The 10,844-nt window shown below is 31.0% G+C and overlaps 1 protein-coding gene and 2 long non-coding RNA genes across 3 annotated transcripts; 1 reads left to right on the top strand and 2 right to left on the bottom strand.

Annotated features, from left to right (window-relative positions):
- Positions 1-4,224: 4,224 nt before the first annotated feature.
- Positions 4,225-5,094, bottom strand: LOC146953091 (VQ motif-containing protein 20-like). Its single transcript, XM_085744597.1, has one exon. It carries the CDS (start codon positions 5,076-5,078, stop codon positions 4,479-4,481), a length of 600 nt encoding a protein of 199 aa, XP_085600723.1. The 5' UTR covers positions 5,079-5,094; the 3' UTR covers positions 4,225-4,478.
- A 3,354-nt stretch (positions 5,095-8,448) lies between these two features.
- Positions 8,449-9,664, bottom strand: LOC146953092 (uncharacterized). The gene is made up of 2 exons (XR_015008031.1): positions 9,359-9,664; positions 8,449-8,880 (listed from the first exon to the last, which is right to left on the bottom strand). It is a non-coding gene; the product is annotated as an uncharacterized LOC146953092 (long non-coding RNA).
- A 347-nt stretch (positions 9,665-10,011) lies between these two features.
- Positions 10,012-10,511, top strand: LOC146953093 (uncharacterized). Its single transcript, XR_015008032.1, has 2 exons — positions 10,012-10,146; positions 10,242-10,511. It is a non-coding gene; the product is annotated as an uncharacterized LOC146953093 (long non-coding RNA).
- Positions 10,512-10,844: the final 333 nt, after the last annotated feature.

Consider the following 10,844-nt stretch of genomic DNA (forward strand, 5'->3'; position numbering starts at 1 on the left):
TCAACAAGAGTCATCATCAAATTATCAAATTAAAATCACCAAAAGAATCATCATCATAATCATCATCAACAATTATCACCTCAAAGAAACAATAACAGTTCAAAATCACATTTTACATAAAAGACGTATTACTAACCACATCATGAAATTCATCATATTAAACACCCAATCATCATCGATTGATTCTTATTCAATCATATTATCATAAATACAAAGTCATTTGCAAGTTATCCGATCATGAAATCTTATTTTGACAAAGTTTGTCTATTTTCACAAAAACCATCTTTTTTCAAATAATTCACTGAAAACAAGGCATTCATGTTCAAACACATCAACAAAGTATATTCATATATCACATAACATCACAGTAGTTCATACATATCCCCGTCATAGCTCAATTTCGGTAAATTCACAAAGTTCGTCTCATTTTCTCATTTTTCAAAAAGAATCATTTTCCAAGTAAAACCAAGTCCTAAGCTCACACACTCCTCACATAATCATCCTAAGTTCATTGTTACAGAAAACAAATCATATCTCCATCATCAAAACCATTTTAATCCAATCCAATTGATGTTCTAGTAGGTTTCTTAGTGAAAACAACAATCAAACACATAAAAAGAAGCATTTAGGGATGTCCGAAAACGGCCCCAACTGCCTAGGACTCCTGAAATCATGGGTTCTGTCCTGGGCAACTCACCACGACACAACATAGCTCGCCCAATGAGCTAACTAGGATAGGGGAACCCAGATTTTGGGTTCCTCTCGGGAACTCAAACAAAAATTTTCCAATATCCCCGATTTTGATCCCCTTTGCCCCAAATTCGTTACATAAACTTTGTTATTAGTTAACATAGATAAAATAGCAATCAAAACACTTACAAATATGAATTCACAACATCATTTCATTTCAAATTCAACATCAAACTCATTTTTTCACCAAAAACTCATATTTTCACAATTTCATCCAAACTTCTCAAACAACACCAACAACTCAAACTCCAACAACATACAAACCTATATAATCATATATCAAGTGTATTTAGACATCTTTGAACAATAATTACTTACAAATTCATGGTTTACACTTAATTGAGCAAAAATCACCAAAACAACTTATTTCAAATATCAACCATGAACTTGAACATATAAATACATCAATTCCATAAAAATCAACATACCCATAACTACACATAAATTAGGAGCACAAAAATCAACTTCAAAAATCATAAAAATCATAATTCACACAAAAGCACTTATGACCCATAAGTAGAAAAATGAGATTATAGCTTATTTGATGAAATAATATTATCCCCCTTACTTCAAATCTTCAAATTCGCTAGTTATGGGTTCACTCTTCCTTCTAGCTTCCAATCTCTAGCTTTCCTCTTCTTCAGGTTCTTCCCTTCTACTCTTCTCTCTATCTTCCCACTTTCTCTCTCTAGCATTCCTTTTGTTATTAGAATGAAATGTTTCTAACCCTAATTTTCCTTCATGGGTTAAATATATATACTACTCTCCAATGGACTAGGTTTCTAATACTCATAATGGGCCTATAACTCTTACAAGAAAATTCTAAAAAGTTACTACTCATTAATTCACTAAAACATCGAATAATTACCATCTCGAAATAATTACCTCAACTCTCTAGTTACTTAGTAAAAATAATTATTCTCACTATGACACTAAATATGACCTTCCCAATAAAACTATTAATCCCAATCTAAATATACGCATAAGTAAATAAGCACATATAAACACACATAAATACATATAGTAAATAAATAAAATAATCACAGCGAAAAACACGCTGTTACAGATCATACAAAAGAATCATATGCTGAATGAATTCAGATTATATAATCTGAATTGTACTTACACCTTATAAAATTGAGTTTAATGAATGAACTTCAAATTTTAACAATTAAATGAACATCATTGGTGTAAAGTAAAATATAATAAAAATATAAATATAATATATTATTTAAAACATAATAAAACAGCTTAATTCAACAACATATAACTAACACGTAATAAAAACAACATAAAACATGTAATTACATAAAACATAGCACATAATTGATCAGCTAAATTAATGTTTTCGTGTGGTGCGTCCAGGGGTACCCTGATCTCTTCGTAGTTCCTAGGCCGGATCAAGCATTTCTGAATTTGTTCAACAGATCTGACCAACGAAGCATCCAAATCGATCATCCCTCTAGTACTGTATTGACCAAAGATAGAGAACATGGCTCTCACATCGTCGTTGTTCATGAGCTTCATCCGGCTGAACCGCACACTCATGGCTGAGTCGGTCGATGGACGTCGATACTCAGTCTTTGTAGTTGAGTTGACAGTTGATTTGATCTAGTTGACCCTTCAACCCGGAGAGGCTGACATCAGTGCGAATCCTGAATAGATGAGGTGGTTTTCCCCCGTTGTAGTAAACTGCAGCTAGCTTAGTGTTCAGATCAAAGACAGAGTTTTCCATGATTTTTTTTAATGTGTGGTTTAATGGTTAAGAAAACAGGGCACCTATTTATAGAGGTTTTTGAGCGTCCTGGACCAAAGAAACTTTCAGTGCAATGTGGACCACGGAAAAAAATCATGTCCTAGACATTTTCGGATTATATAATCCGAAATGTCCCTCACCCTACATAAGGTACGAAGTTTCTCTCATTTTTCACCCAATATCGACTAAATTTAGATTATATAATATGAAAATCGTGGGTAGGAATTTAGATTGTATAATCCAAACCAAGTCAGTGTTTTTAGTCGGTGGTCAGCACCAAATAAACACGTTTTCAAAGATTTTTACCAGCATTAATGAATGGTAAAAACCTCTTTGAAACACATTTTTTGATCAACATTATGGGGAATTACACTCTATGCAACTATTCCCCCTATAAATAGCCTCCAAACCTTCATCATTTCTCACACCATCATCTCACGCTCTCTCCCCCTCTCCTCTTCTTCCTTCTACAACAATGTGTTTCCATCGTTGGCCTTTCATAAAAATAGGATACTTTTGAAACTCAGGGATTGTATGAACGGTCAACGGGGATGGCAACACGTTGCAAGGAAGTGTGGATTGTCTTGGTGTCATGTTGATATGTTTGGGTGTAAGGTTGACCATTAAGGCCTCCTTCACCTTAGACAAGAAACAAACCTTAACTCAGCGCCCCCCCCCCCCCCCCCCAAATCTATTTCCCCTTCCCTTTCCCCTTTCCTCTTCTTATGCTGCAGATTTAGTTTTACCTCATTTCCCCTTCCCTAGACAATAAACATACCTTATTGTAAATGTATCGATATAATAATAAAATGAGATTTTATGTATATCATTTTGTTCTTTTACTTTTCTTTATATTTGCATTTATTTTATGATTTTGGCATCTAAATAGTATAAAATAAACCAAAGTGTATTTAAATTCTGGTAAAAGGTATTGTCGGATTATATAATCCGAAAATTTCTGGGAATCAGATTCGGATTATATAATCCGAAGGGTATTATGGGAAAAAAATAGGACGCACAGTAACACATATGATGAGAAAAGTAATAGTAAAAAAAGCAAGATCCACTTCTAAAACTGTTTACGAACTAAGGTAAATTAAATGATCAATCATTTCTCGTCCAACTAACTTTTGGATCATGCATCTCGCAATACTTGTATTCACATCGCCAATGGGCCTACCTCCATGATCCCTTGTTCCGACGTCAAACCTTCTATTGTTGACAATCACAACTCGTCGTAAGGTCAATAACATGTGACATGAAACCAGTCTCTTCCTTCTCCTTCCTTCCCATATGATACTACTCTCTCTCTCTCTCTCTCTCTCTCTCTCTCTATTATATATATATATATATATATATATATATATATTCTCCCTCTCTCATATCTCATGATTATTAAGTGATTATTAAATAATGGGTGTAAAAAAAAATTGCTTAAAGTTTTGGAATGATTATAGATGATCATCAACTCTTTCAAAGAGTTGATGATCTGATTATTTATTCATTAAATTTTTTTATATTGCTTATTTGTTTCTTTCCAGATTTGTAGTATTCTAAATAGTGAACAATCTTATAAATGTATGACCTAGTATATACGTAGATCAAACAAAGACTTATATGAAATTTCTTTCATATACATCTTTTGAAAGATTTCAAATTATTTATGTGATTGTTATTATTTTTAATAATGGATTTTTATACAAATAATTTATTGTACATTTTTTTCGAATTGAATTCATGACAATAATTTTATTCACCACAATTTTTAACAATATTACATTTTGCATATAACTCACCCGTACGAAAGAATAAAAAGTAGTAACAAAATTTCATTCAATCCTTTTCTATGTCATCTTCCAAGCACGAACCTACTCCCACATATAAGGTTATAAAATCTGACATACATTTTCCATTTCCTTTACCATACATGAAGTTCTATACTTAACATTAAGAAACAACAAATTGACTAACTTTAGAAATTGTTGAACAAATCTATAGATTGGGGAGGAGGCGAAACAAAATTTGAAGGATTTGACATGGTGAAACTATTTTTCATAAAATTTCTATCACTTGAAAGAACCGGGCTCAAGTCATTAATGAAGCTAATCATGTCGGGATCCAAAAACAATGTCGATGGCGAGAAAACCCCGTTAAACAAACTTTTTGTTTCTTCACCACAATTACTACTTTGATGTTCTTTCTTAATCTCTTGATTTGGTTCTCTAGCCTTCTCTATTGTGGCACAAGGTGCCGCAGCCAAGGTTGTCATTTCAAAGTTAGTATTGTCGTTTAAAGAATCATTCGACATTGATACATTATTCGATGATGAAGAAGAAGGACCAGTGAGACGTTGAACTAGGCTCATGAATTCACTTGGTGTGGTGTGGATTATCTTTGGAGAGACCATGTAAATGATGACCGGTAGGCGAGGTTGGGCTTGCGGGGCTATCGGTGGTTTTTTGATCTTATGAGAGTTTTTGTTTATCCTTAGAGGTGTAGGGCGAGGTCCTTGTAGTTGGTGTTCTCTTTGAATTGGTGATCTTCCATAGGGAGTATCGTTAGGGAAGTTCATATTGCTAAACAATTAACGAGAATTAAAAGGAATGGGAACGATGAGATTAACCGATGTTGTGATGATTTATAGATATTGACATGAAATATGGACAGAGAGGTGGTCAATAATGGATGGGAATTATTTTAATGCAAGATATACATTGGTAAAATAAGGCTCCTAACACGGTAAATTATTTATTGTGTTTGCTGAACTTGACTATCTATTTATGTATTAAATTTTCCTTTTTTTTAATTATTTTCATCTATACCTATTTTTTGAGCAGGACGATGTTATACAGTTATATCTTCTATACAATATATAAAGAACATAAATCGTTTTGGTTAACTTTATAACTTTCGATTATATTCTTAAATTAATTTGACTATAAGAATGTTATTTTGTTGATGTTGTTCAAAAAGAAAAGAATTTATAATATATTTGTTATATCATTGACGTCATTAAAAAAGATAAGTATAATTTGCTATAATACGAATAATATCTATTATTTATATCTATATAATTTTAATCAAATTCAAAATGATTTTAATCAAAATTTCATAAAAACCATTGTTTGCAATTTATATGCATTATCGTAATCAGAAGAGCGGATAAACGAACACCACACACTAATATTATATAATAAATTAACTAGTGTAGGATTGAGGAGTTGGACCCTGATGTGGATTTAGGAAATTAATTACTTGTGCCAGGTAGTTGGAGTTTTCTTCTTGGTGATCTTCCATTTCCATTGCTAATATATTGAATATACATTTGTAAACAAATTAAGGGGACTAGTGGGTAGGGGGATGGTGGGAATAACTTATGTTTATGTTGTGATTTAAATATATTTGACATGAAATATGTACGTGGTCAATAGTGAATAGAGATTATTTTAATGGAAAAATATAGGTATGCTCTAACGTCACAAATACCTCATGTAAATTACAAAAAACATTAGCCTCCCGTTAGAGGAAAAACAAAAGAAAACTAAGCACATGTCCTTTTGTTTTCATTATGGGACCAAAAAAGAGAAAAAATAACCATGATCAAACCCTAAAATTATATGAAAAAGGGAGAACCGGCGCCCATTCTTTACAATTGAAATGCAGAGAAAATAAGTCTCTATTTAATTTGACGATGACGAACAAACCATGACAGTCACAACGACCTCCAATTGCATTGTTAACGTTACTAATTCATATTCGCCATTGAAGTCTTTGTGAAAATGAAATTTGTGGATTCATTGTCATTGGGGAAAACCAATCATAAATTGACCACCCACAAAATTGAAAATAAAAACTGCTTTAACCAGTTTTTGGAGCAATTCACTTTTTATTGTTCTAATGTAATTCCCAATTAGTTCACCACCAACTTAATTATCTAGTTCTTGTTATCCACCACTAAAAAAATTGGTTTTAGAAAGCTACTAATTAATCCACAAATAAATACTCTCTCTGGTCACTATTATAAGCAAAAATCAACTTTCTAGGTTCATTTATTAAATGATGTATTTGGTGAATAATGTAGACTAAATACATCATTTAATGAATGAACCTCAAAAGTTGATTTTTGTTTCTAAGAGTGACTGGAGGGAGTAATTAATATAGATAGATTTTTGTAAAAACTTGGTGGAGATCGTCAGTGAAGCAACATACACAATACGAGAGAGGGACAATTACAGTGTTCAACGGTAATTAAATATGCAGATCTACTTGTCTAACATGATGTATGTATCAATTTTTGCACTTTTTCTTATTATTATTTCATTTATCCCGCGTATTTTTAAATTTGTAGGACCATGTGAATATATATATATATATATATATATATATATATATATATATATATATATATATATATATATATAAGAAATGTCAAATAGCTATATATAATATCGAAGCAGTGTAACAGCTATATATAATATCGAAGCAGTGTAAGGTGGAGGAGTTGGCTGCTCAAGTGGATTTCGAATATTAATTTTGGATAGTCGAGTTGACAAAAATTATGACTTATGACTATGTCGCATGGGGAATGGGGACGCTATTTGATTGTGTCTTTTGTGAATGCATGCATGGGAACTTAGTTGAGTTTTTCTTTCAAAGGCTTAAATACGTAAACGGTCGTATAAATATCAAGTGTTTTGGGTTTAGTCATTTGTAAATTTTTTGTTTTTGTTTTATTAGTTCTTGCAAATATGGATTTTTTATTTTGTTCCTTGATGTTTTGTGTTACTTCCTGTAAATTATATCCACGTTAAAAGTTGTCTTTATAATATTCACTTTAATCCTTGTTTTGAGGGGTTAAAATCAAACATTCTACATTTTAGTGATCTAATCCAACATGCATCAATTTAGGAAGGACTAAAACAAAACAAAAAGGACTAAAACCAAAAAAATTATATATTTACAAAGGACTATAATCAAACAAATATTTTTACTCAGACTAAAACTAGGTGTTTTTCGCATGAATGATTTACATATTCAAATTTATATAAAAGGGTTGAATGTAAATGTATAATTGACAATTTCAAATAAATGCAAATGTGTGAAAAATTAAAAGATGAGGTGAATAGATGTGTCTATATAGACAGTGGCGAAGTCAAGATTATTGTAAAGCCCAGACAAAAAAAATTTGCAACACATTTATAGGGGTTTACATAAGAAATTGCAAGCAAATAATAAAAAATAATATAAAGAAATTGTCTAATTTATAAGGGTTTATATAAGAAATTCAAAGGGGTTTACATAAGAAGTTGCAAAAAATTTGAGTCGGAGCCCGGGCGAGTGCCCGGGGTCGCCGGGCCATAGAACCGCCCATGTATATAGATTATTATTCGAGAAATAAAATTAAACCTAACAATGTGATATTGTGAATTCAAACCCTTCGTGGAAAACCAACAATGCAATATGTGTAGCAAAGAATAATGCCAACCAACAACCAAAATGTTCACGCACCAAAATTCAACCTAGAGTAAATCTAGCTATCTATTTCTGTAGCAAACCCACAATCAAAGAGAGTCCATGAACAAAGCACATTAATGTTGTTTATCCGGTTAGGCCTAAATATGTGGAGAGAGTACATCTCCAACTCACTATGAATGAGTCTTTACAAGAGATACAAAGAAGTTACAAGATTTTAATTAGTTTCAATTCAATAATAAAACCTAATGAAATCACTCAAGACAACTAGAGAGAAAACATTAATCCTTCCTCTAATGAAATCTCTCTACCAACTATGTTTAGAATGTTTCTATTAACCCTAGAATATATATCACCCAAAAGTACTCGACTCTTAGACTTTAAGTTTATCAAAGTACAAGAACAAGAAAAATGTCCTAAAGTTGAGAGAACAATAAAAAAAATTAAGATTGCAAATGAGTATAGTAATGTTATAAAAGTAGTGACGAATGAGTGGTTATATAATAAAATTTGTTCATTCAGTAGCCACGTCATGGTTGATTATTATTGCATGGAAACCAAAAGAATGCAAAAAACGTAACTACCAAAAACTAAGTAGACGCTTCAAGTGGCCTTAGGGTATCAAAATGTACACTCTTTTCAGAGTCTATTGTCACTATGGTCGTAGCATGTGCCCACAAGTGGTTGTAATGGCCTTTCAATTTTTGTATAGAGACTTTCTCTTTCTGTGATATTTGACTATGGGCGTAGGCTTGTTGCTACAGAAAAACAATGATTTTACTTGACTTTTGAACATTTTTGCTTTGGCTTGATCTTCAAGTAACATCATTTATTCATTTATCTTCATAGCTTGGTCAAATGCATTTTTCTCACCACTTTCTTCATGTTTTCATGTTCTTCTCCTATGAAATAGAAGTTAGAAAATGTATAAAATTGAAACTAAAATAAAATAAAAACACTAATATATTAAATAGAAAACATCCTAAAAATATATAAAAACTTGGATTATCAGTAATACTTAGTTATGATTAAATTCCACATATTCCACCAAAAAGGTTTTATCTCATGGTGAGCAAAGGAAGGCTTATATTTATACACAAATGACTCGGATTCAACATCATTACGATAAAAGTAGTAAGAATTATAAAACTAAGATTACATCATGTAGAACAAATAATCTCTGAATGCAAGTACTCCAAAATTGTTTATGATTATGACGCCTAACCATGTACACTTAACACACAAGTGAAATCTAACAAGGAGCAACACCTAGTGTACTTGACTCTATTAAACACTAAATCTACTTACTACTATTGACCCAAACTAGGATTTAGTTCCCAATTTTCATGTTATAATTTAAGTAATAGGGACTTAGATTACTCTCATTTTGTAATGATAAATAATTGGTTTGGTCATGTAGTTCAATTTCACAGGTTTGGTTTCTTATGAGAAAAAAGTGAATGAATGATTTCAGGTGATTTGATTTGCATGCATTTGGTCAAATTGGAAGCACCACGATTATGTGGTATTTGGTAATCTGGATTTCTTAATTAAGCTAAAGACTTTCATATCAATTTTATCATTGAAATATTCAATTACTCAGATGTTTAGAATAGCATTATATGTAATTTGGTTGTTAGGTTTACTTCTTGGTTTGGATCACAGTTGTTTTGGTGTTGGTGTTTGTATTGGTGTTGTGATGACTTTGTAACTCTTCAATTCTATCACTACTTGTATTGTGATTGATAGTTTTTAATATATTATATTGATTGCATTTTAAAAAAATTATAAATAAATGTGTTCTTACCTCTTTGATGCATTATTTATACATCTACTTTTTTTTCCCATCATATTCCTTTTATTTCTCTTTTTAGATTTTCCCCTATCTATTACGAATGGCTAAAATATAATGAAATTTAATTAAAAAAAAGGGATACACACAACATATTAATTAGAGACATTTAACATTAAATTTAATTTATAAATAGCTTTTTGCAACTCATAAGTGATAAAAATATTTAATTGAATCGAACAAAGCACGTAACTTTTACTTATAAAGTGGTTGAAAAATTCTATTTATTACTTACTAAGGAGGAAAAACATGGCTCAAATGCTCATATTTATTTATGCTTTGGTCATCGTTATATCTCTTGTTGCATCAAGTAAAAGTATGCAATTTTTAACACCACTCTCTAAATTATCTTATAGAAATATTCAACTTTGAATAACATTCATTTTTCTTTTTTGGCAAATGGCAATGCAGCTACCTTACCCTGCGTTTCTAACGATGATTGTCCAGCAGGGTTACCTCCTCTAAGCGTAACGTGCTTTAAAAATATTTGTGAGTACTATGTGGAAGGCTTTCAAGTTTAAAAATGTTTATATTTCCTCAAAGCGTTTGTACATCAAAATGTTTGTACTTTCCTAATTTACATCAAAATTTGATTTATGTTTCTATCGCTTTTTTCTTTTTATGACAAGATCAAAAATGTATTATCATAATATGCAAGTATTCATATTTTCGTTGTTTCTTTCTTTAAAAAAAAAAATATTTTCGTTGTTTCTTGAAGACATCGCAAACAACAGTATCAATGCATAGTTATAATAAGCAACTTTAATAAATAAATAGTTATATATGATTATGTAGATTAGTTATATATTATACTTATATATTTCGTTTGTATTTAAAATATCAATGAAACAAGCTTAACTTAAACTATTATATATGTCAAAAGTTCTTACAAATAGTTTATTATATTTGTAACATCCCAAATTTTGATCCAAGACTTTTAAAATATGTGTTTTTTTTTGTTTTTAAAAGAAATCATATTACACGGCAAAATGATTTACGCTAGAAAATAAACCA

This window comes from Medicago sativa, chromosome 1 (assembly GCF_051527215.1).
Source record: "Medicago sativa cultivar Bolivia chromosome 1, Bolivia_mono, whole genome shotgun sequence".
NCBI lineage: Eukaryota > Viridiplantae > Streptophyta > Magnoliopsida > Fabales > Fabaceae > Medicago > Medicago sativa.

Bases quoted from the DNA above. Each gene is read 5' to 3' on its own strand.
- LOC146953091 (XM_085744597.1), bottom strand. From the start codon at position 5,078: ATGAACTTCCCTAACGATACTCCCTATGGAAGATCACCAATTCAAAGA.